The sequence below is a fragment of the Anomaloglossus baeobatrachus genome, chromosome 7, assembly GCF_048569485.1.
Source record: "Anomaloglossus baeobatrachus isolate aAnoBae1 chromosome 7, aAnoBae1.hap1, whole genome shotgun sequence".
NCBI lineage: Eukaryota > Metazoa > Chordata > Amphibia > Anura > Aromobatidae > Anomaloglossus > Anomaloglossus baeobatrachus.
The window spans coordinates 45,539,103-45,566,648 of NC_134359.1; the positions used below are offsets into that span (position 1 = coordinate 45,539,103).

The 27,546-nt window shown below is 46.3% G+C and overlaps 1 protein-coding gene across 1 annotated transcript in view; it reads right to left on the reverse strand.

Annotated features, from left to right (window-relative positions):
* DPP4 (dipeptidyl peptidase 4) overlaps positions 1-27,232 on the reverse strand; it is a 119,796-nt gene extending 92,564 nt beyond the window's left edge. Inside the window, exons 1-2 of the mRNA XM_075318835.1 lie at positions 26,990-27,232; positions 26,658-26,745 (exon numbers count right to left, since the gene is read on the reverse strand). Coding sequence (XP_075174950.1) covers positions 26,658-26,745; positions 26,990-26,995 — 94 coding nt within the window. The 5' untranslated portion in view covers positions 26,996-27,232. The remainder of the gene's footprint in view (positions 1-26,657; positions 26,746-26,989) is intronic.
* Between the last annotated feature and the right edge of the window lie 314 nt (positions 27,233-27,546).

Sequence of the window (27,546 nt, forward strand, 5' to 3'; positions counted from 1 at the left end):
ATTACAACGACTGGACAACGATCAACAATAAGGTGAGTATTTTTGTTCATTCGTAGGTGTCATACGCAACGACGTCGCTAACAAGGCCAGATGTGCGTCACGAATTCCATGACCCCCAACGACATCTTGTTAGCGATGTCGCTGCGTATAAAGCCCGCTTAAGAGGTAGGTTTTCTCCGTGTGGACCATGACACGAAAGGTTTGGCATGCCAGTGGGAGAAGACCTAAATGCCTTGCATGGTCCTCTGGGAAATTAAATATGCAAATTGCCTCTTCAGAGAGAAAGAGGACTTAAACTCTATTGCTACCTATTGTTAATAGCAATCCTAAAACTCAACATCCATCCTTTAACACTAGAACTACTGAGGTAGTCATTTTGACTACTTTGCACTAAGTATTTCTATATAGGTGTCACGAGTCCAGTAGTTCTAGTGTTAAGGAGCCTTGTCATATGACTTAGGATATAAGCAAAACCTTCAAGTCCTCATCCTCTCTGAAGATACATTTTGCATATTTAAATTTCCCAGAGGAGCATGCAAGGCATTCAAGTCTTCTTAATATATCTTATCAGAGAAATCCTTCTCCTCCTGGACTGATCTTTCATGCTCAAAATTCTCAATTTTCAGGTATAATTTGTCTTCAGTGAATACAGATTTTTCCATTAGTGATATAGGAGACAGTTGGTGCTTATATAGTTCTGTGCCGAGGTGTAAGTGTCCTTGCAGTAAGTAGAATGTCTGAATCTTCCATTAGCTCCTCCCCCTCCATAGAATTTTAAAAGCACTAATGGTTGTCTCCTATCTCAGTAATGCAAAAATTTGCCATCACTGAATTAAAAACAAGAGCACTACAAACTCCTGCTATAACCATAACCTTATGCCAAGGCACGGAGCATAAAATAAAGATCAAGCAATAAATTTAAATTGAATGGTTTTCTTTCATTGTTTCTTCTGAGTCACACCACCATCCCGTGCATTTTCCATATCAGAGCATCTCTCCTTTATGGGACTCATTGTTAGCAATGCCCTCTCCTCTGTTCTGCATTCTTGATTTCAATAAGTCCCATTAATCTTTCTGTTATAAGGAGACTTCCCCAACCGGCATTACACAAAAAAACCCACAAAAAGCATTTTCTTCCCAGATTCCTTTTTTTTTAATTTTTGAGTGACAACACAATATAGTAGACAAAAAGCCTCTGTACAGCTAGAAAATATAGCTCTGGGAATGCAACAAAAATATTGCTTGGTCATTAAAGGGAACCTGTCACCAAATTTTTGAGTTCTGGACCAAAACTAGCACCTTAAGCTGCGCCTATGCTGCATTCTATAAAGGTGCCCTGGCTCCCCCTGTAGACCCCACAAATACCTTTATAAAAACTCCTGCCATATATGTAAATACTTGGGTCCGGTCCGATGGGCGTCCTAGGTTGTGGCTCCTGTCCCTCTTTTCGGCGATGATAGCCATCCTCCTTTGACGTGGATGACACCTCCAATGGTCAACCCGCAATATCAAGATGGTGGTGCTCGGTAGTAGAAACAAATGCAATCCAATATATATACTACGGCACTCAAAAGTATTTTAGAACAAATTCGGGGTTTTTTATATGCTTGTGCCTTATGCCAATGCCACGTTTCAGTCTACTTGACCTTATTCACGGCCACAAGAGCACTTGGAGCAGCATGTAACAGAAATATAGAACAGCATGTTCTATCCACATAGCCTGGCAAAAGCTTGCGCCTGTTCAAAGACATTGCCGGCTCACACAGGCGCATTTCACTCAGCCCTATTGTGGGCAGGGCCAAAAACATAGATACGCCTGTGCAAACTGGTGATTTTTCCCAGCGATGTGGATGACGTCACCTGTGTCATCCACATACTTAGGCTAACTCTCGCTCCTGTGCAGAGAACTCACTAGTTCGCGCAGGCGCATCTATGTTTTCGGCTCTGCCCGCAATAGGGCAGAGCAAAGTGTGCCCGTGTGAGCTGGCAATGTCTCTGCGCAGGCGCAAGATTTTGCCTGGCAATGTGGATGACATTACCTGCGCAATCCACATACTTTACCTAGGCTAAATCCCGCTCCTACACAGAGAACTCGCCAGTTTGCGCAGGCACTTCTATGTTTTTGGTTCTGCCCACAATAGGGCAGAGCGAAGTGTGCCTGCGCGAGTCGGCAATGTCTCTGCACAGGTGTGAGATTCTGCCTGGCTACAGGGAGACGTCATTCACGTCAATAATCAAAGGAGGACAGCAATCAGTGTCGAAAGAAGGGACAGGAACCGCAACCTAGGACACACATCGGACTAGACCCAAGGATTTACATATATAGCGTGAGTTTTTATAAAAGGTATTTGTGAGGTCTACAGAGGGAGTCAGATGCTAATATGCACCTTTATAGAACGCAGCACAGGAGCTGCTTAATGTGCTAGTTTTGGTTTAAAAAGCAAAAATCTGGTGACAGGTTCCCTTTAAGGCTGGTCTGTAATGGGATATGAAAATACAAAACTTGCAAATGTTTTTCTTTTATGATGTTGAAATATTCCATTTTTTGCCACTTCTGTTCTTTTTGCTCACTCACTCCTAAACTTTGTTTATTCACCTCATATAAACTTAAACTAATAGTTTCTTAAATTCCACAAGGAACAGTTTATGTCTAACATTACTGACATGGAAAAGTTCAGAGATCAATTACATGAAAATATCCTATTAATTATATACTTTATTTTCTAACCAGACACTTCGTTGTTCCAGGGAAGGCAATACATTACAGATTAAGACTCCTAATTCCCCAATAAACTAGGATTTAAATTAACAAAATATGTTTTAATGAATCTTTTCCCACTAACCCATATATCAATCTGTGTGGCTTCTCCAGCTGTTAGCTGCCTCTTATAGCTACTAAAGGCTCTATGTTGGGAACCCACCAATAAACTTTTAAAGTTTCCTGGATCCCTGTAAGTATAACATCGAGGAAGGGGAGGGGGATATTGGGGTTAACTCCAATTATATGACTCCTTGTGATGGCGGGATATTGTGGGTTCATGTTTTGGGCGTGATAGCCTGTCTATTTGATGTATTGTTTATCCTGTCTGCAGGGTTATAACTCCTTGAGGGGCTTCTGTCCCTAGGTGTGGGGGAGGGGGCCTGAGATACACCTAAACCCTCTGCTTACCTGAAGAATTGGGCAGTCTGTTGGAGAACTTCATGAGAGAAGAAGTAAGATTGATCCTCTGAGGAGAGACTGAAAGACCCTGATTTCCCTGGAAAAGAGCTGCTGGAGGATTGTGACTCATTCCCGGGACATTTATGCCATTACTGGACTATTTCACTCTTTGTACCAGGGATGGCTGGTGTACTCACAGTTCCAAAGAATTGCACACAAAGTCCAGTGGTAAACCAAAGTGCCAGTGGCCGGTCGCTTCCGACAGGTGTATTCGGGTCCCACACCCGGGTGTAGCAAGCAGAGGTCCCTTCCTCCTGCACTCAGTGTTTGTGTCTTCACTGGGACAACACCGCTTGGAACGGGGAAGTCCACTCCCGGTACTGTGTATGTTGGGAGCTGTGGCCTGCGAAATCTGACCCTTGGGATCTCTGTGGGTTCTGACGGACACCCTATCCCCCACGTTGGGCTTCTGTTTCGCTCTCTGGGCTTCTGTAGAACAAGGCCTGAAACCTCATCCCCGGCTGGTCAATTGACAAGGGGCTTGCAACCTTCCTCGCCCTAGGGTCCGTGTACCCCGACTGTGCACGGCCTCTAGACCGGATTCCCGCTGTCTGCACCGGCAGGCTACAACCCTGCCCCGGTCCACTTTAGGTCTCCCGTGACCGGATCTCCGTCGCCTGTGGTCCTGCTTGCCATCTGCCACCTACTCCGGTAGTCCAGGGGCTGTCCAACCCCTGACTCCACTGCACTTCACACTCCTCCACTGTCAACTGTCAGCACTCGACTACTGTCTGTCCCAGACTTCACTTCAGACTCCAGACTCGACTGTTGCGTTCCCGCCCCTGACACCTCCAGACCCCTAGGTGGGCGCTCCCATTTGCCTGGTCCCGTCCACTCGTGTGTTACTATTGTCATGGGGGGTGACTAGGCTTTACTGGCTGGTGTTGTGCACCTGGGTGTGGGTTTGTGTTGGACTGCCAAGGAGGATGGAGTTTTGTACCTGAGAGATTTGTACAACCTCTGTGACTACCTGGTTTTGCCAGGGCGTCACACATGGAATAAATATGCTTTGGATTGTTCACTCTTCTCTCTATCTGTTGATTGTGTGATATCGGAAAAGGACCCCGTCACACTCCTGATTGTCAAGATTTTAGTAAAAAGTTGGAAGTTGCGCAAATATATTGCAACTTTTGACGTTGACATGCCAGTTCCATCCAGCTATGCCAATATGGGAATACCATGGCTAGGACATGAACAGGACAGGGCATGGTGATGTTCACTGGTCAAATTCCTCATAAGGGTATTCTAGTACCCCCAACTGGAGAACATTTCTGGCAGTGGGTAAGAGCTACACCTAATTTATTAAGCGTCGCTTGCTGATTAATGAATTAGGTGATTATACTCCAGTGACCGTTTCATAAAGACTAGCGTGTGCCATGCTAGTCTTATTGAATCGCACCCCCCAAGAGTTTTTAGCAACATGTAGCCTTAATGGAACTGCCTTTCTTGAAGAAATCTGGGGTAGAAGTAGTCGTCAGAGTCGGTTTTGGGTTGAGTTGGAGTCATTGGAAATATCCTTGTTCCAACATCAATTTAACAAATCCATAGCTTGTTGATATTAGTGATGATACTGAATGTAGTAGAAGATTTGATTTTATCCTTTTGCTAAATGTTGAATTTGAAAATATTCTATTTCTACATGAGCCATTTATAAAGGAGTTGGAGCGTAAAAAAGTGGGAGTTTAAAAGACTTCAGCGCACACTAGATAAAAGTCATCTGAACCTGCTGATTTTCACAGGATCAGCAGACGATTTAGTGTGTATGGAAAGTCTGCCAATTCTCCCTCCAACAAATTATGGGGGAGGAGATAAGAATTGGGTGATTGGATTTAAAAAAATCACATTTTTTTATGCTGGCAGATAAACCACTGCCACATGATTCTGGCAGCAGCTTACTCCGTTCTGCTCATAGAGAACTCAAGGAAGCTTAGCTCTACTTATGGGGGAATTGGAAAAGATAGCTTTCAAATAAATGATTATCTCACTACCACTTTTCTAATGTGATTGGCCAGCTGAAGTTTGACTTGCCAACTCCCCAAATGTAACGGCCACGGCCGGTGTAGAGGCGGCGAACAAGGTTAGTAGACCCACTAGACCACAAGGGGACACCAGGCTTACCCTTTGGTGGGGGCTTGACTAATCGCCCACCACGAGGCGGACACAAGGTACCACTCCCTGGGAAGTGCCTTGGACTGTGGCAGTTGACCCCCAGGACAGGTGACGGACTCAGGTATAGACGGCTACAGGTGGGGTGACAGAGGCAGGCTGGATAGGTGGGTACGGACAGGAATGGTTGGCACGGCAGGGGCACACAGGTATGGGAAGGCAGGTACTGGAGACAGACACAGGGATAACAGGACAAGAGCTCAGGACCTGACAGCTATCTATGTAGCAGACTGGAGACAGACTGACTAATTAGAGGCATTGCACAGGCACCTTCCCTAATGGGAGGGTGCCTTAAATACACTGTGCCTCAAGGCATTTCCTGGAAATAGCATGTTGGACCTTTAAGAGGAGGGCCGGTGTGTGTGCGCATCTTAGGTGCACTCCCGGGAACTCTATACGGCATGTAGAGGGTCCGGGAGGGGAAAGTGGCAGCCATGTGGATGGCCCGGGGGAGTGCGGGTGTGGACGTGACCTGTCTGGGGTGGTGAGTAAGTTGGTGTCTCTGCAGAGACACCGGCACTACACCAGCCTTGCTTAGTTAAGAACTTACCTATGTAACTTATAGAATATATAATGGGTAGATAAATGCTAATTGCTAATTAATGATGCGTTACCAAAAACAAAGAAGATCACATAAGAGTTTGTTGTAGGAATGAAGTCAACATAAAACACTGCAAAAAGTAACTACAGTAAGCTCCAATCTCAAGGAAAGTTTTAGTGGAGTTTTAAAAGTTTAAAAAGCTTCCGAATCCCTGAGAACGGAAGGGATCTTTATTAGTTATGATACCACTTGGACGCTTTTGCGGTAGATTTCCGTTCCCCGGGAGAAACATCTCTAAGCACTTGTAGCTGTTCGTTGGTTACGGTATTATGTTAATGTTTGGGTTATAAACCCAACAGCATCTGCTATTCATACAGCCCAGAGGAATAACAATTAAAAAGTAATAGACAATATCCTAGGATTGACAGATTTTGGCTTAGAATATGAAATAACTTTTTTTTTAAAGCATTTGTAATTTAATTTCCAAATAACTACAACCACGATAAAGAAAATAAAATATAGACTAATAAATGGAGTTATAGTGGTCACATCTGCTGCACAACAAAACTTTTTGTAACCATCTGAGTTACGTGATTAGGAAAAGATGTCTGCTTTCTTACAGAGACAGTGCCTCACCGGTCCGAGTATTGAAACATGGTCCATTTAAAGGGGTTCTTCGGGAATAGAAGCAAAATGATAAGAAATAAAGTTAATCTAATTTTAAAAAAAATCCTAAATACCTTTAAATAGTAAATCCCATTATTTTTGCCTATGGAGTTAATCACAATAGTACATGAAAATGGCTTTTATGTAAAATGTAAGGGGTACTTTGCACACTACGACATCGCAGGTGCGATGTCGGTGAGGTCAAATCGAAAGTGACGCACATCCGTCGTCACTGTCGACATCGCAGTATGTGAATCCTTTTACATACGATTAACGAGCGCAAAAGCGTCGTTATCGTATGATCGGTGTAGCGTCCGACATTTCCATAATTTCGCAGCAGCGACGGTACGATGTTGTTCCTTGTTCCTGCGGCAGCACACATCACGGTGTTTGAAGCCGCAGGAGCGAGGAACATCTCCTTAACTGCGTCCCGGCTGCAATGCGGAAGGAAGAAGGTGGGCGGGATGTTTACGTCCCGCTCAGCTCCGCCCCTCCGCTCCTATTGGCCGCCTGCCGTGTGACGTCGCTGTGGCGCCGCACGACCCGCCCCCTTAGGAAGGAGGCGGTTCGCTGACCACAGTGACGTCGCAGGGCAGGTAATTGCGTGTGAAGCTGCCGTAGCGATAATGTTCGCTAGCTACGGCAGCTATCACAAGATATCGCTTCTGCGACGGGGGCGGGTACTATCGCACTCGGCATCGCATAATCGGCTTGCGATGTCGTAGTGTGCAAAGTACACCTTAGAGAAAAGGAGCCAGCACGATCTGAAATTGGCATGCATCATATAAAAAGTGCAAATTCACAGATTTATTCGAACTGTACTATAATAAAAAAATGAGATTTTTAGCAAATAATTGATCAATTCTTTGAGCCACCCCTGCCAACGTCACGGCAAATCTCAATAGGGGGGTCCTAACCTATATTCTGTATTTCATGTGCCATGCGGCCTCCTAGATAAAGTTAAAAGCAGAACCATAATGGAGCACACATACCTGCAACCTGTATATAGCCGCTTCCATGTTGCAAAAGAGGCAATTATGGATAGAGGCTAGCCCAGGTCCCAGTATGTGGAGCAAGCTCTACACCTACCAGGACTATAATCAGAACTGACCCTCCCAGTGTCAGACAGAAACCACTGATAAAGGCGGACCAGATCCAAGTATGCTGCTTAATTAGCATTGTCTGTGGAAAGGGTGAGGCAACTGAATGTGAACAGCTACCAACAGGAGGAATACATTGCAAACCAAAATCAGGCGTGCATGGTATGGTGATGGTCAGTCACCAGAAATTGTAGCATAACTACAGTCAAAGTACCCCTTAGGGCAGGTGCTTGTGAGCATGTGCAGTACTACCAGGTCACAGCAGCGGTGATTCCTTCTGCACATGCTCAGAGGCACTTGACCTGTCCTAACAATCTAGGACAGAATTCAATGTAACAAGATATTATTTTACTATATATAGTTATTCCTCTATAGACAAGAATAATGTGATTTCATAATGAAAGGTATTCAGCAATTTATTATTACTTTTTAATTTAATTCCCATAGAACCTTTTTAAAGTAAACTCTATAATTTAATGTTACATGCCAAATATAAAATGAGGTTCTTTTTAGGTTAATTTACTGTTTTTATGGTATTTTACTGTTCAGAAAAGGGGTTTTAGACATCTGATCCCATAAACCATGTTGTAAATCCATGTACAATCAAGGTTGAAGAAAAAAACAGGTAAATCATGAAAAGTGAAAACTAAAATTACATATAATGTGCAGTCGGGCTTTAACTTTTCAGATTTCACATACTGTATATGTGAAGAGATCTGTTTTATTTGAGTGATGAGCAAGCAAATGGGTGCTTGGTACTTGTAATGAGCATTTGGATGCTCAGACAGGAAGATTTCCTGTAAAAATGTTCGTGTTCTCCATTGACTTACATTATACTAGGGTACTCGAGTCGTTCCCATCTGAGCATCAACTGCTTGTTACAAGTACCAAGCACCCAAGCATGGTAGTGCTCACTAATCACTAGTTACCAGTATCATCGTCACTAAGCGGCCGCCAAATAGCAGACCAGGGGCGGAGATGAGCGGCCGGAACATGACGCCCACCTCCTTCCTTCCTCATTGCCGGTGGACGCAGGTAAGGATAGGTTTGTCGCTCCTGCGGTGTCACACATAGCGATGTGTGCTGCCGCAGGAACGACGAACAACCAGCGGCATGCACCACCAACGATATTATGAAAAGGAGCGACGTGTCAACGATCAATGATTTTTGACGTTTTTGCGATCGTTGATCGTCGCTCCTAGCTGTCACACGCTGTGATGTCGCTAACGACGCCGGATGTTCGTCACTAACGGCGTGACCCCGAAGATATATCGTTAGCGATGTTGCAGCGTGTAAAGTACCCTTTACGTAATAATGGATATACTGTACATATGCATAGAAACAGTATGTGTTTTTTATTCAACTGCATTGTAAGCTCATGGTCCAAGGTCATAACTTTTATTTTATGTATATATATATATATATATATATATATATATATATACAGTCATATGAAAAAGTTTGGGCACCCCTATTAATGTTAACCTTTTTTCTTTATAACAATTTGGGTTTTTGCAACAGCTATTTCAGTTTCATATATCTAATAACTGATGGACTGATGTAATATTTCTGGATTAAAATGAGGTTTATTGTACTAACAGAAAATGTGCAATCCGCATTTAAACAAAATTTGACCGGTGCAAAAGTATGGGCACCTCAACATAAAAGTGACATTAATATTTTGTAGATCCTCATTTTGCAAACATAACAGCCTCTAGTCGCTTCCTGTAGCTTTTAATGAGTTCCTAGATCCTGGATGAAGGTATATTTGCCCATTCCTGTTTGCAAAACAATTCCAGTTCAGTTAAGTTTGATGGTCGCCGAGCATGGACAGCCGCTTCAAATCATCCCACAGATTTTCAATGATATTCAGGTCTGGGGACTGGGATGGCCATTCCAGAACATTGTAATTGTTCCTCTGCATGAATGCCTGAGTAGATTTGGAGTGGTGGTTTGGATCATTGTCTTGCTGAAATATCCATCCCCTGCGTAACTTCAACTTCGTCATCTTGCACATTATTGTCAAGAATCTGCTGATACTGAGTTGAATCCATGCGACCCTCAACTTTAACAAGATTCCCGGTGCCGGCATTGGCCACACAGCCCCAAAGAATGATGGAACCTCCACCAAATTTTACTGTGGGTAGCAAGTGCTTTTCTTGGAGTGCCGTGTTTTTTTGCCTCCATGCATAACGCCTTTATGTATGACCACAGAACTCAATCTTTGTTTCATCAGTCCACAGGACCTTCTTCCAAAATGTAACTGGCTTGTCCAAATGTGCTTTTGCATACCTCAGGCCACTCTGTTTGTGGCGTGCTTGCAGCAACGGCTTCTTTCGCATCACTCTCCCATACAGCTTCTCCTTGTGCAACGTGCGCTGTATTGTTGACCGATGCACATTGACACCATCTGCAGCAAGATGATGCTGCAGGTCTTTGGAGGTGGTCTGTGGATTGTCCTTGACTGTTCTCACCATTCTTCTTCTCTGCCTTTCTGATATTTTTCTTGGCCTGCCACTTCTGGGCTTAACAAGAACTGTACCTGTGTTCTTCAATTTCCTTACTATGTTCCTCACAATTGAAACTGACAGTTTAAATCTCTGAGACAACTTTTTGTATCCTTCCCCTGAACAGCTATGTTGAATAATCTTTGTTTTCAGATCATTTGAGAGTTGTTTTGAGGAGCCCATGATGCCACTCTTCATAGGAGATTCAAATAGGAGAACAACTTGCAAGTGGCCACCTTAAATACCTTTTCTCATGATTGGATACACCTGCCTATGAAGTACAAAGCTCAATGAGGTTACAAAACCAATTTAGTGCTTTAGTAAGTCAGTAAAAAGTAGATAGGAGTGTTCAAATCAAGAAATTGATAAGGGTGCCCATACTTTTGCACCGGTCAAATTTTGTTTAAATGCGGATTGCACATTTTCTGTTAGTACAATAAACCTCATTTCAATCCAGAAATATTACTCAGTCCATCAGTTATTAGATATATGAAACTGAAATAGCTGTTGCAAAAACCCAAATTGTTATAAAGAAAAAAGGTCAACATTAATAGGCGTGCCCAAACTTTTTCATATGACTGTATATAGACTAATAAATTAGAAGGAGAACACAAATCCATGTATCGTTAAATCTTCAGGCTCCATCCCAACTTGGTAAACAGCATCCATTACATCCATTAAGACATCAGACATGTTGTACTGTACAAAATATGTTAAAGAACAGCTGCTAATGTCTGAACTTGGTTTCTTTCTTAAGTAATCTACATCTCCTTGTATTTTCTAAAGGTAAACAGATGATAAACAGAGTCAGCAACAACCAGAACATCCTATCTTATTATAAGAAGGTATGGACATACTGTAGATTCTGATGTGCTCCAGCTGGCATTTCCCTATGGGCCACAGAAGAGGACATTTCCATCACTACTCTTAATTACTGACGTTATCACCCCTGTAATTTCTAAGAACATACAACCAATTGTCATGGAAATCCATGATGAAAGCCTGAGTACAGTATGCTTAGAAATCAGTTTAAGCAAGATCTACTATACTAGCGGGTATTGAACGTCATAAGCCTTTTACCGGCATTCCTAAAATCGCATCTTTAAATAGACTGCCAGTCACCTGACAAATGAGCAAAACAATCTTTATGTAGGAAGAAATAATTGATAAGATTGCCTAAAAATGATCATTTACGGCAGCTTGTGGTCCTTTCTAAACAAGTGATGCACAGGGATGCCAACTTGACTTTTTAATTTTTTTCTGGCTGGCTTATGAAAAAATGCCGGACAGATAATATATTTGTCACGCATGGAGTTGAAGATGTCCGTATACAACGCGTGACACACACGATCACACCGACGGGTGTCTGATGAACTACCAAAAAAACGCCACAAAATAGGGGACACACCGGGTCACGATACAACGGAGGTCCCTGCCACTAGGTAGAGGGCTGAGGGGGCACCTCTTGAACTCACCTCAAGCTGACTCCTGAGTTCACTAGCGTCCCTATACAGGTTCTTTCAACCAGTTGGCGAGCAGGATACCTTGGACCTTCAGCTGGTCATAAACTCACCCTGCTATATGAGTAGGCTGACGAGTTCACTAGACTCGCCACTCAACTAATAAACAGAGAGGGAAAGGAAAGACAAACGGGGAATAAACAGAAGGATACAAAACACCAAACTTCACCGTAGAAGGTGGACTCTAAAGTAGCAGGTGGATGCGCACTGGACAAAACCTCAGCAGATCCTTCCACCAAGCTGCCCAAAGTAGAAATTATTCTAACAACAGCAAGAACTGCTGGGAAGGCTCCAGAATTTAACTTAAATGGCCATAGACCCAAAAGCAGCAATAGCTGATTTGTTTGCCTGAGCTGCTGGCAATAAAACCTGAAATTAACTCATGAGATGCCAAAGGAAAGTAAACCATGCTTAAATGAGGAGTTAAGATGGAGATGAGAGGCTCCAGTCCTAAGGCTGTCACTAGTCTCAAAACAGCAGGGAGAAGTCCATGACAATATTTTATGAACACATTGGAAAACCATAATAAATCATTATGACAAGAGATGAGTGACCCGTGGAAGTTCAGGCTCGGCAGGTCAGCTGGATTTTAGAAAAAGTTCTGATCTGGACCCAAACTTGACCCAGGCTTCATTAGAAGTCACTAACTGGACAGTTCGAGTCTCTGACCACATACAGCCGTATATAAAACAAAACACTTCTGGAGGAGGGAGGCCGGGTTTTTTCACTTTTTTTTGGATGTACACTACATCTGAACATAAAATTCTATAGCGCTTTACCGATATCATCATCATTGTCCCCATTGGGGCTCACAATCGAAATCTAAACATTTTTCGGGACCAGGACATAGTATGGCAGATTTGAAAGTCTTAATACTGATAAGGATGGTCAAGTCTTTGAAAAAAAGACTGAATTTAACACCTAGATTTATGACTCACTACATGGACACTTCACACCTCCATGGAGACTGACTCCAGGTCACTAGCCATCACTCCCACCACATCTCCATTTGTAACAAAAACCTTAATTTGATTTCCTTGGCTTATCTTTACGAGGCATCACCCCATCTGTCCCATGCATAAATGTCCTGTTGTAACATTTCTTAAATGTGCGTTTGTCTCACTAATTCATTTGTAAACCAGCCTGATGAAGGGGCCCTTGTGCTCTCAAAGCTGCAAATACAATTTTCTGGTTAGCCAATAAAGGTATCATCCTAGACTACCTTTGTAATTTTGGGACATAAAAGTATTAACATCGAAGTGGGGAAATGTAAGATAATCAGCTAAGTTTGTGCAAAACTCCGTGTGATAAGCCTCTACAGCCTTTTCAGGGCAGCCTAAGGGGTACTTCTCACATAGCAAGATCGCTAGCGAGATCGCTGCTGAGTCACAGTTTTTGTGATGCACCAGTGACCTCATCAGCTATCTCGCTGTATGTGACACTGAGCAGCGACCTGGCCCCTACTGTGAAATCGCTGATCGTTACACACTGCTCTGGTTCATTTTTTGCTCGTTGCTCTCCCGCTGTGAAGCACATTTCGCTGTGTTTGACAGCGAGAGAGCAACGATATGAATGTGCAGGGAGCAGAGAACCGGCTTCTGACAGCTGCGGACGCTGGTAACCAAGGTACAAATCGGGTAACTAAGCCAAGCGCTTTGCTTGGTTACCGATATTTACCTTGATTACTAGCGTACGCCGCTCTCAGGCTGCCAGTACTGGCTCCCTGCACACGTAGCCAGAGTACACATCGGGTAACTAAGCGAAGCGCTTTGCTTAGTAACCCGATGTATACCCTGGCTACGAGTGCAGGGAGCCAGCGCTAACCAGTGTGCGCTTGTAACCAGGATAAATATCGGGTAACCAAGCAAAGAATTTTGCTTAGTTACCCGATATTTACCTTGGTTACCAAGCGCAGCATCGTTTCCACGAGTCGCTGCTGGCTGGTGGATGGTCACTGGTCGCTGGTGAGATCTGCCTGATTGACAGCTCAACAGCGACCATTTAGCGAGGCACCAGCGATCCTGACCAGGTCATATCGTGGTCGGAATTGCTGGTACGTCGTTTAATGAGATGGTACCCTTCGAGTACGTGCTCATGATTAGTGTTCACAGCTTTTTGGACACAGCATGCTTCAGCTGTATCCAAAACAATGTGATGTGCAGTACAAGCATAGTGGATGAGATTTCTATAAATCCCAGGCCCACTGTGCACGTACTGTCCACAGCGTAAAATGACCTGCTGTACGACTTTCCAAGCCGCAAGCAATGTCAATTGTTTGCTGCAGAGTTGCAAGTGTTCTCTGCAGGGAGGAGAACAGAAGAGTGAGACTGGAACTGCCCGAACCCGGATCGTGGGTATGAGCAGCTGCGGTCTCCCATGGAGACCCTGCAGGTCAGGACCCACCGCATCCAGGACACAGCGGGTCCTGATTATGGGCATGTATCCTTAGTTTTAGAACAAACAACACTCCATCCCTGATACTGGAGATCGGTGCAGAAACGAATACTGGACGCTTCATAAAGTCAGCCTCACCAAATCATATAAAGGACTAGCCCTGCCATAAGCCACTGATCTCATACCAGCTCAGTTAATGAAAAAGATTTAGAGACGTAATCACACTAGACATTATCCACACATGCTGTATATTGGACCTTTCATAACAAATCTTTGGGACAAGCTTTAAGAACCACAAGACAAATTGATTTTGAACTAATTGTAAATTGCTGATTGCACACTCACATAGACCATGGAATTATTATCTACCAAAATATCCTGATTTTGGAAAACTCCAAGAATAAGTGCTCCATAAATCGAGTTGTCCTTTACTAAACCTTAGGAATTCTATTGTGTTCGGGTCTTGTAATCGGTGACTATTCCAGGTAAGGCCATAACGACCAGGATCGGGCCTGGCAGGCTTTGAGGGCCCGGCACCCACTCTGTGGAGAAACAGCTGGCTCCTCTCAATGAGAGAGGAGCTGCGCTGTTCCTTTAGTTTCAATCAGTAGCACAGCTACCTGGGGGCAGAATATGCAGCCTCCCCAGACCCCGTGCTCAGTGGGGACTCACCCGAAGCTGCGCTACTGTTAACTATATTGGTGTGTACAGTGCGCCGATATAGCTAACCTCAGCGGTAGTGCTGGGAGACAAGATCTCCTTGCACTGCTGCTGATGACAGCTGTGAGTGCAAGCGCAGGGCATCAGAGTCCCAGCGTGGTGACGTCATCTGTACTTTGATGTGTACCGCCCCGGGGCTCGGCCGGCTGCCGAGCCGCTCGGATCCGTGCTCGTCGGTGGGTGGCTCGAGCTCCTCACGGACCCGGGGGTTACGTTGCTCTGAAAGGGGGTTGGCGCTATGGGTAGGGACTTCGGTGGGGAGGTCCACGGCCGGAGCCGCGATTGTTTGTAGGGGAGATTTGAGTTTGTGACGCCACCCACGGGTTGTGGTTAATGGATGGACACCACCGTTGCCGTTGACTAGGCTCCCGGGGACGGTGTTGTGCAGCTTAGTGTTGACCCCTCTGTGGGTAGGGGGATGATAGTCCCGGGGGTCCGAGGAAAGGTGCTGAGGCGGGGGAATGGATGGTACTGACGTGTCAGTGCGGTGCGGCGCGGTGCGCGGCCCGAAGGCACTGTTGTACTCACTATTACAAACACGCTGGAGTCTCTGGTAAACCAAACAAGATGGTGAACGTTGCCCGCAGCCGGCTGCAGTTTTCCCCTTAACAGGTTGGTGGTTGCCGCTTTTCTCTTGCACCTTACTTATGTAGAAAACGTCGACTCCTCTGCCTGAGCAATGGTAGTCCGCTCCCCAGCTTGGTACGTGCCGGGAGAGCCCTCTTTGCCAGCAGACGCTGGCCCCTCGGGTCTCTATGCCTGGGCGGTGGCGTTACCCTAATGGTTGGGCTGTTGTCTTCAGTTGGGTCTTAAGTGGGATAGGTCCCACAGTCCAGTCCTCAATCAGTTGATTTGACTCAGCCCGGTTGTTTCTGGCCCTCGTACTTGGTCTGAGTACCCCTCCTGGTGCTCCGGTTTCCAATCGGTTCCCCGGTTCGGTACCGGCGGGCCACCGCCTGTCCCTGGTCCCTACGGTTCCACCAGCTGTAATCCCAGCTCCTGCAGGCAGCCACCACCATCTGCCTCCTTGCTGGAGGTGACTGGGCTCCAACCCAGACACCGGGTGTAGACTATGGCAGGCCAAGGAAAAGGGAAATTGAGGATCCAGCACGATTTCTCTTATTATTCATGAAGTCCGAAACGCGTTAAGCCCCCCCTTTTTTGTTATCATTATCTAGGTCTTCCCATTGTTACTATTTTTAACCTTTTTAAATAAAGCCTTGATGTTTTTACCTAAATAAGAAAAATCGTGCTGGATCCTCAATTTCCATTTTCCTTGGCGTACCTTACCGGTCAGGACTTACCGGTGGATCCCAAGCACCCATTAGGAGCAGCAGTCGGAACAGCAGGTGAGCAGAGAAATCCTTCCTTTTTCCTCATTGTAGACTATGGCAGACCTTGGCACAGGTCTGCCCTTGAACTTCACTCCACTCCACTTCACTGTCAAGACTAGACTACTCCTGTGCTCCCCATGGGGAACTGCCCTGTTTTTCCCGCCTCAGGTCCTGTGAACTCCTCGGTGGGTGGAGCCAACTGCCTGGCTCCGCCCCCTGGTGTGAACATCAAACCCGGAGGGAGGTGACAAGGGTTTTGTAGTTTGGCTGCTGTCACCTTACCAAGGGGGGGGGGCGTGTGTGTGAATGGGACTACCTGTGACAACCTAGCTAGTCCAGTGCATCACAGATGTCTTGTGCGCGCGATGACAGTGCTGTGATCCGCCTGCGCTGGAGCCATCAGAACCCTGGAGTAGGTATACCATGCTGGTATATATACTGAATATTGTCCCCCAGTCTGGCTCCCATGCTGGTATATATAATGTCCCCCAGCCTGGGTTCTATCCTGGTATATATAATGTCCCCCAACCTGGCTCCCATACTGGTATATATAATGTACCAGATGTAGTAGGATTTCAAGGATTATGCAGTGTGCATTATACTATATTGAGGATTATGGGATGTGAATTATCTTAAATGGAGGACTGTGGGATGTGTATTATATTATATGGAGGACTATGAGATATGCATTATATTATATGGAGGACTATGAGATATGCATTATATTATCTGGAGGACTAGGGGATGTGCATTATATTATATGGATGACTATGGGATGTGCATTATATTATATGGAGGACTATGATTTGATATCTTGGGAAAGCTGGGTGCTGAGGGAAAGCTGTATATCAGAGTATGGGAAAGCTGCGTGCTAAAGGAAAGATGTATATCAGAGCATGGGAAAGCTTCGTGCTGAGGGAAAGATATATAGCAGAGCATGGGGAAGGTGCGTGCTGAGGGAAAGAGGTATATCAGAGCATGGGAAAGCTTCGTGCTGAGGGAAAGATGTATAGCAGAGCATGGGGAAGGTGCATGCTGAGGACAAGTGGATATCAGAACATAGGAAAGCTGGGTGATGATAGAAGTATTTCAGATCATGGGAAACCTGGGTACTGAGGGAAAGAGCCAAATGTCAGCGTCACTATCCTGTGTCCTGAGTGTCGGTGTCATTATACTGTACTCCGAGTGTCAGTGTACGGTTCGGGGGGCCCAGATCCAAACTTTGCACCGGGGCCCATCAAACTCTAGTTACGCCACTGATTCCAGGTTAACTATAGAAACCCTCTTGGGATGCAAGAACATCCAAGGCTGCGCCATATACACTATGCATAAAGGGGATATCATATTTTGGCTATATTGAAACTCCATTGCTTTAAAATCCACAACGAGACCTAGACATCACTCCTTTATAAATCCTCCTATAATATAAAAGGGTTTCCCCAAAATCACACATAATCCTCTATCTTAAGGATAGGCGATAAGCTAGTAGTGACTGCTGGAAGTCCGAAAACTAAAACCTCCAGTGATTGTGAGAACAGTGCTCTGAGATCCCATGAATGGAGTGTATGGGCGCATGCTCGGCCTTTGGTCAATTCATTCTCAATGGAGGTGTCAGACATAGCCGAGCACTCTACTCTGCTTCCTCCTTCAGTCCCATAGACAATCAATGGAGCATTGACATCAAGATGGGTCAGAACTGCCATTCTCAGGATTGCTGTGGATCCCGGCGGTCAGCTCCAAAGCAATCAGCAATTTGTGGATAGGAGGTAATTTTTTATTTTTGGAAAACACCGTTAATGGGTGTTACTATTCTTCTTGTTCTTCAGTTATCTCTAAGAGGTAATTTGCACACTACGACATCGCAGGGGCGATGTCGGTGGGGTTAAATTGAAAGTGGCACACATCCGGCGTCGCTGTCGATATCGTAGGGTGTAAATCGTTTTTGATACGATTAACGAGTGCAAAAGCGTCGAAATCGTATCAGCGGTGTAGCGTCGGTCATTTCCATAGTTTCGGAAGGACCGATGTTACGATGTTGTTCCTCATTCCTGCGGCAGCACACATCGCTGTGTGTGAAGCCGCAGGAGCGAGGAACATCTCCTACCTGCGTCCTGCGGCTCACGCCGGCTATGTGGAAGGAAGGAGGTGGGCGGGATGTTTACATCCCGCTCATCTCCGCCCCTCCTCTTCTATTGGCCGCCTGCCGTGTGACGTCGCTGTGATACCGCACGACCCGCCCCCTTAGGAAGGAGGCGGGTCGCCGGCCAGAGCGACATCGCAGGGCAGGTGAGTCCATGTGAAGCTGCCGTAGCAATAATGTTCACTACGGCAGCTATCACAAGAGATCGCAGCTGCGACGGGGGCGGGGACTATCGCGCTCGGCATCGCAAGCATCGGCTAGCGATGTCGTAGTGTGCAAAGTACCCCTTACTCTCAGAACCAATTGAGCATCTTTTTCAGACTGTCGACCCCCCCAACTAGTAACACCCATTTAATAATCTAATATATAAAGCTGAGTGTATGTGTATATGTATGTATGTCCGCTAAAGGAATCCGCACCTTTGCATTTGTAATCACAAAATTTTGTACAGACGCCTCATGTGACTCAGGGAACGTCATAGACTATGTTTTGAGGGGAAAATTAAACCCCGCACTTTACAGTTATTCGCCAAAAAACCTGCTTCAATTAAAGTTAATGGAGCTGGGAGCTACAGGTCATTAATATGAACTCTAATTGGTTGCTATAGGCAACAAAGGACATTCTTAGTATATGGAGTTTTGTGTGAGGTAATATAATGTCAGTGGAAAGACGGATAGAGACAGAGACAGACAGACAGAGAGAAACAGACAGAGACAAACAGATAGACAAACACAGAGACAGACAGAAACAGACAGAGAGAGAGCAAGATAAAGACAGAGAGAGAGACTGAGACAGACAGGGACAGATAGAGAGACACAGAGAGAGAGAGACAGAGAGAGACAGAAACAGGAAGAGAGAGACAGGCAGACAGAAACAGACAGACAGAGAGAGACAGAAACAGGAAGAGAGAGACAGGCAGACAGAGACAGACAGACAAAGACAGAGAGAGACATACAGAGAAAGGAAGAGAGAGACAGGCAGACAGAGACAGACAAACTGATAGAGATGGACAGGGGCAGACAGAGAGGCAGACAGAGTGAGACAGAGACAAACAGAAACAGACAGACTTACAGAGAGAGAGAGACAAAGAGAGACAGACAGAGATAGACAGGGACAGGCAGGGAGAGACAGGCAGACAGAGACAGGCAAACAGAGACAGACAGAGAGAGAAAGAGATAGACAGAGACAGAGCGAGAGAGAGACAAAGAGAGATGGCCAGAGAGAAACAGACTGAAGCAGAGAGGGAGAGTGAGAGAATGAGAAAGAGGGAAAGTGGGAGAAAGACAGAAAGATAAAATTAGTTACTATCTCGGGTAATGCCGGGTACTACAGCTAGTTTATTTATACACTAGAAGGTGGCCCGATTCTACGCATCGGGTATTCTAGAATTTACGTATTGTGTAGTTCATGTATGATTTTTGTTATATATATATATATAGATGTTGTTGTGTGTAGTTACCAAGTGTTTGTGTAGGGCACTGTACATGTTCTGGGTGTGGTGGGGGGTGAGAGCGGTGTTGTATGTGTGTTGCGTGTGTTGCGTTGTTTGTGGAGCGCTGTGTGTCTGTAGCGTTGTGTGTGTGTGTGTGTGTTGTGCGGTTTGTGTGTGTGTGGTGTGTTTTGGGGGGAGGTATGTTTTGAGCAATGTGTGTGTTGTGCGGTATGTGCGTATATTTGTGTGTGCTGCGGTGTTTGTGTGTTGGGTGTTGTGTGTGTGCAGCGTTGTCTGTGTGTGGGTGTCTGTGTAGGGCGTTGTTTGTGGTTCCCAGTGTGTGTGTGTTGTGCAGTGCGCGTGTGTGTGTGTGTGTTGGGGGGAGGTGTGCACCTTCCATCGTGCTCCATCCCCCATGCTGCGCACCCCCCATCGTGCTCCATCCCCCATGCAGCGCACTCCCCATCGTGCTGCATCCCCCATGCTGCGCACTCCCAAACGTGCTCCATCCGCCATGCTGCGCACTCCCAAATGTGGTCCATCCGCCATGCTGCGCACTCCCAAACGTGCTCCATCCGCCATACTGCGCACTCCCCATCGTGCTGCATCCCCCATGCTGCGCACTCCCAAACGTGCTCCATCCGCCATGCTGCGCACTCCCCATCGTGCTCTATCCGCCATGCTGCACACTCCCAAACGTGCTCCATCCCCCATGCTGCGCACCCCCCATCGTGCTCCATCCCCCATGCAGCGCACTCCCCATCGTGCTGCATCCCCCATGCTGCGCATTCCCAAACGTGCTGCATCCGCCATGCTGCGCACTCCCAAACGTGGTCCATCCGCCATGCTGCGCACTCCCAAACGTGCTCCATCCGCCATACTGCGCACTCCCCATCGTGCTGCATCCCCCATGCTGCGCACTCCCAAACGTGCTCCATCCGCCATGCTGCGCACTCCCCATCGTGCTCTATCCGCCATGCTGCACACTCCCAAACGTGCTCCATCCGCCATGCTGCGCACTCCCAAACGTGCTCCATCCGCCATGCTGCGCACCCCCATCATGCTCCAACCGCCATGCTGCGCACTCCCAAACGTGCTCCACCCGCCATGCTGCGCACTCCCAAACGTGCTCCTTCCGCCATGCTGCGCACTCCCAAACGTGCTCCATCCGCCATGCTGCGCACTCCCAAACGTGGTCCATCCGTTAAGCTGCACACTCCCAAACGTGCTCCATCCGCCATGCTGCGCACTCCCAAACGTGCTCCATCCGCCATACTGCGCACTCCTAAACGTGCTCCATCCGCCATACTGCGCACTCCCCATCGTGCACCATCCGGCATGCTGCGCATTCCCAAACGTGCTCCATCCGCCATGCTGCGCACTCCCAAACGTGCTCCATCCATCATGCTGCGCACTCCCAAACATGGTCCATCCGCCATGCTGCGCACTCCCAAACGTGGTCCATCCGCCATGCTGCGCACTCCCAAACGTGGTCCATCCGCCATGCTGCGCGCTCCCAAACGTGGTCCATCCGCCATGCTGCGCACTCCCAAACGTGCTCCATCCGCCATGCTGCGCACTCCCAAACGTGCTCCATCCGCCATGCTGCGCACTCCCAAACGTGCTCCATCCGCCATGCTGCGCACTCCCAAACGTGCTCCATCCGCCATGCTGCTCACTCCCAAACGTGGTCCATCCGCCATGCTGCGCACTGCCAAACGTGCTCCATCCTCCATGCTGCGCACTCCCAAACGTGGTCCATCCGCCATTCTGCGCACTCCCAAACGTGCTCCATCCCCCATGCTGCGCACTCCCCATCGTGCTCCATCCCCCATGCTGCGCACCCCCCATCGTGCTCCATTCCCCATGCTGCACCAGCATCAGCCTCTCTGCCCGCAGCATCAGCCTTTCTGCCCGCAGGATCAGCCTCTCTGCCCGCAGCATCAGCCTCTCTCCTTCTAGCCTCCCCCAGCATCAGCCTCTCTCCTTCTAGCCTCCCCCAGCATCAGCCTCTCTCCTTCCAGCCTCCTCCAGCATCAGCCTCCCTCTCCCAGCCTTCCCCAGGATCAGCCTCTCTCCTCCCAGCCTCCGTCCTCCCAGCCTTCCCCAGCATCAGCCTCCCCCAGCATCAGCCTCTCTCCTTCCAGCCTCTCCCAGCATCACCCTCTCTCCTTCCAGCCTCCCCCAGCATCAGCCTCCCTCTCCCAGCCTTCCCCAGGATTAGCCTCTCTCCTCCCAGCCTCTGTCCTCCCAGCCTTCCACAGCATCAGCTTTCCCCTCCCAGCCTCCCTCAGCATCAGCCTTCCCCAGCATCAGCCTCTCTCCTCCCAGCCTCAGCCTCTCTCCTTCCAGCCTTCCCCAGCATCAGCCTCTCTCCTCCCAGCCTCAGCCTCTCTCCTTCCAGCCTCCCTCAGCATCAGCCTCCCCTTCCCAGCCTTCCCCAGGTTCAGCCTCTCTCCTCCCAGCCTCCTTCAGCATTAGCCTTCCCCTCCCAGTCTCCCCCAGCATCAGCCTCCCCCTCCCAGCCTTCCCCAAGATCAGCCTCTCTGCTCCCAGCCTCCTCCAGCACGCCGTGCTCCTCTGCCGACACTCACCCACACCCGATCGCATACACTCACACACACACCCGATCGCATACACTCACCCACACCCGATCGCATACACTCACACACACCCGTTCGCATACACTCACACACACCCGATCGCATACACTCACACACACCCGATCGCATACACTCACACACACAACTGATCGCATACACTCACAGACACCCGATCGCATACACTCACACACACCCGATCGCATACACTCACACACACCCGATCGCATACACTCACACACACACCCGATCGCATACACTCACACACACAACCGATCGCATACACTCACAGACACCCGATCGCATACACTCACACACACCCGATCGCATACACTCACACACACCCGATCGCATACACTCACACACACCCGATCGCATACACTCACACACACCCGATCGCATACACTCACACACACAGACACTGACGAAATCGCACATACGCGCTGATACTCACAACATCCGGAGATATCACATGCTTCTGGCCATGTGATCCTCCGGCAGGTCCTGGAAGCTCACAGCACAGTATCGAGGCCGAGAAGCAAGCGATATCGCCGGATGCTGTGAGTGTGTGGATGCGATGTGTGTGTGGTGTGTGTGAGGTGTTTGTGAGAGTGAGTGCGATCTGATGTGAGTGATGATCTGATGATGCGTGTGTGTGTGCTGTTATGTTTGTGCGTGTGGAAGTCCCGCCGCTGCAGGACCTTGATTTACTGGTAACTATGCAAGCATGGTTACCAGCGCAACACGTCCCCCGCTCGCACGGGAGCCCACACCAGCATACGGCGGCGGCGTACGCTGATGTGGGCTCCCGTTGGTGAGGGGGGAAAGGGGGGGGAGTACAGTACTCACCTGGGATTCGTGGCTCCGTGACCGTGTCAGTTCGGGCAATGCGGGGGGGGGGGGCGCAAGAGCTAACGTCTATTGCGTGAGGGGGGCGGGGCGTGGCGTGGGCGAGTTGCCAATGCCTGCAGGGTGCCGGGGCGAGAGGCCAATCTGTGGGGGGGGGGCAGAGCCTGGGCGAGCGGCTGGCCAATCCGTGTGGGGGCGCAGCCGGGGCGAGAGGCCAATCCGTGTGGGGGGGCGGGGCCATGGCGAACCCAGCGGCCAATCAGCTTTGTGTCACCGTAAGGACATGTCACAGTGACACAATGTCACCGTGACACAATTTTGGAGCATGACAGACAGACAGACAGAATAAGGCAATTATATATATAGATTCCTAGGAGAAATAACAGACGGACGGCACAAAATAGATCTAGAAAAGATAAGACAGTATTGGTATTTCATGTTGATCAAAACTATTTACTAAAAGAGAAAAAAAAGTTTTTAAAAAATAACTAATATAATAAAATACCTCTAACAAACAAGGTAGAAAAAAGGGAAAGTCGACAAAGTATTCTAAACTTTGGTTGAACTTCACAACCACATTGGAATGAAGTTGTAGGTCAGTTGGATGCCTTTCCCACGTGTAATGACCTGAGCAGAGCGTCAGTGAAATACCGACCACAGATACATTTTATAACTTAATTGACAAGAAAACATTATAGCTGCATAGGTTGCAAAAAGACAAGGTGCCATTCAGTTCAACCTTCCGCAATCAATTTTATATTATCGCTAGATTATTATATCTGACAAATACAATTGCACTAACTGGATTGATCTTACACACCTGTGATTAAACAAAACAATCTATGCAATTGATGACAAGTTCATAAAGAACTTGAATAATTAACTAGTAATAATAAATAAATGCTTAATAGAGATGATCGAAATTGCAGAGATTCGAATTTCACAAATTTCAAAGTCTAATCAATGTTATTCATATTATTGTCTGGGGTTTCTCCAGTCTCCAGAGCATAAAAAATGTAGGATGAAAGGAAAAAAAAACTCACCGTACCTCTCACCTGTCCTCCTTACTCTGCGGCTTGTTGTCCCATCCTCCGCAACTCTTCTTATTGCCTTCCACTGTCTCACATCAACGTCTTCAGGCAGCTTTACTCTGGGCCCGGGCTCTCGACGCTGACCAGGCCTTTAATGTCAGTGCACCCCGGTTTGTTGCTGTGCACGTTGTGCCGTCACGACATTACGTTGTGCATTGCCCGGAGCCAAGTCAGAGCCTGAAGCCCTGGCACAAAGTAAGGAAGGCAGAAGAGGATGGGGACGCAAAAAGAAGAGGCATGGAGGACTGGATGGCAGGATAGGTGAGCGGTGAGGGGAGTATTATTTTTTTTCAACCTTTCCCTGGCCCTCTATGATTTAGTAAAATGGCGACCAGTTACATTTTTCAGTGGAAAGTCTCTTTTGCCTGAAGGTGGGCCAAAAAAGTACATCTGTAAGATTTGAAGCTAAATTCGGAAAACTGGAAACCTCATCATTGGTCAAGGAGAATACAATAGAAAATATGAGGATAACAGGTCTTGCACCAATTGTAACCAATGGGAAACAAGGGAAAAATAGTCAGCTCACCGGTTTGTAATGAAGTCCGTTGCAGTGGATTCTGGTAGTGCCAACAGTGGATAAATGTAGAAAGGAAAGGATCCAGCAATTTAGAGCCTTCATGAAAGTATTAATTTATTATACAAAAAAGTTAAAATCCAAAAAAAAGAAATGGTATGAAAAAAAATCCAAAAATTAACAAAGGGACAACATGATCAAAGAAACGCATTTCGGACTATGTCCTTAGCCTTTGTATATAAAAAGACTTTTGTATATACAAAAGCTAAGGACATAGTCTGAAACGCATTTGTTTGATCATGTTGTCCCTTTGTTAATTTTTGGATTTTTTTGCACCATGTCTTTTTTTGGATTTTAACTTTTTTGTATAAGAAATGCATGGTTTTATGAAGACTCCGAATCGCTGAATCCTTTCCTTTCTCCAATTATAACAAATTTGTTGTCTTAGCAATATTAATTATTCCTTTGGCATTAACAATTGTGTCCAATCTTCCAGCCCAAAACTATGGGAAGCTTAAAGGAGGTTTCGGCCACACGCATTTATCATCCACTTATGGTGCATATATACTGCAGGACCTATGGCAGTTAAATGACCATTAGTAGTCTAAATGTAAGCTGATTGCTGGACCGGTAGACCACACTTCCCATGTTCACAGAACGATCGGCAAGAGATTTTTCTTTGTGCATAGACTGTACTTGATCTCGGCAGTAGAGATGAGCGAATGCTATTCGTGTTCGGATTATTAATAACAAATCCTAACGTACTATTCCGGTATTCATCACGAATAATGTTTTTAAGGTAAGTCAATGGGGAACCCAAGCATTATTCTTGAAGATTTATTAGAAAAATGTTTGAGTTCCCCATTGACTTGCATTAGGTTCATTACTTGTGACGAATACCGGAATAGTACTTTGGGGTTTGTTACGAATAATCCAGACCAGTATAGTTAGTATTCGCCCATGGGTAGTGTATCTTATTTACACAGGATGATCTACTGTCAAAAACTATGCATTTCAATCAAGCTTATAAGTTTTTTCACCCGACGAACAACTAGATTGCCGATTGTTTACACAGCCCAATTATCAGAAAGTGAACTCTAGCTCCTGATAATCGGCCACACTCCTACCGAGTGGCACCGAAAGAAGTGACAACAATTATAAGTTGCCTAATAGGAACTTCATTATGATAACAGAGAATAATATAAGCTATTAAGACCTGTGGTGGAAATAATGCAAAATAAATATACAAAATATTAATAATAATAATAATAATAATAATAATAATAAATATTTGATAAATCTCATTGATATATTATCTGGTGACAGATTTTGGTCAATGCATAAGTTAATCTTTACTTTTTTGAATATTTTATTCTTTAAGCCCAATGTCCCTAATTCATCATTACCCCAGTCTACTAAACACAGGTATGAAGTAAAGCTTCAAGGGGTCTAACACGAAATCTACACCAGGTTGACCACTTACCTGTGCCATTATGTCTTTTTTTAGACAGGTCTTTGGACCACTTCATAATCCAGGGTCTGTGGGTAGCTTCTATGTCTGCATCCCCTATAACTACACGCCTGATTTTGATCTCTAAATGGTCAAATTTTAAGACTAAACCCTAATTTAAACCAAATTATGGCCAATAAGACTTTTTTCTTTGGTTCACAAAAAGATCAAGTATTAAATCTTCATTTTTTGGCTCAAAAACATCTCAATCACACTTTATAGTTATCACTATGAGTGGTTATTTCAGGATGGATCATAGGTAAAATCTCTACATGTTCCGGATCGGTAGGTTCCCACCTTGGAGTTTCCTCAATTTCTGTAGATCTAATCCCAGAAGCATCTGTCAATCTTACCTTTAGTTGCAAGTAGGGCCACAGGGACAGCAATGGCCACCACAACAACTGCCCCAACCAGTAGTCCGATCAACCACTTCACCCACGTCTGCAAGACACATGGACAAAATCATACCTTGCATCCAAATACATGCAGAAGTTTTTTTTATTTTTTGGGGGGGCTGAGGAGTCTCAATCAATTCATACATTTCTCAACTTTAGATCCAATTCTTGTCAATCAGTGAGTACTTGAATTTTAATCCTAAATCAGATTTTACAAACTTTCTAGGAGGAAAATTCCCAGAGCCCCTTTTCCCTTTCCAAGTTAGGTAGCACAAATCCAATGGACCTACCTTCATCTTTTCCGGCTCCTTCTGAGGAATGTATTCCCCTGATCCAGGGTGAAGGAGAGCAGTAAAGACAAAAAGAAAAAAGTTGAAATATTATTTATCCCGTGACCAGTCAACAACTCCAGTCTAAATAGTTAAACATTAGTAGAGTAAATCCAAAGGTGAGGCTGGGCATAGTCCTGGAGGCTCGCAGGCAATTCTTCCCGGATACTTTATTACTACAACTGCATGATCTTTGCAGCGTAGATTCTGGTCTACAGGCAGCTCATATAATAGCTAAGAGGAAAAGTGCAGGCTGTAATAGGATCAGCTTCAAACAGAGCAAGGAAGAGATAGAAGAAAGTTTCTGCCAGCTGTTTTGGACTGTGAAGGGGGGTGGTGAATGCGGCTACGGTGAGAGCGACCACAAGTCCAATCAGACTGCGAATTTCACAACATCTAGAAGTTGGGGTACTTGATTCATGAGAATGTGGTGCAGGGATGGACTTTAATAGTCCAGTAAAAAAAGAGCAGAGCATGAGAGCGACTTTCTTAATGATCAGTGGAGCATGGCCGGATCC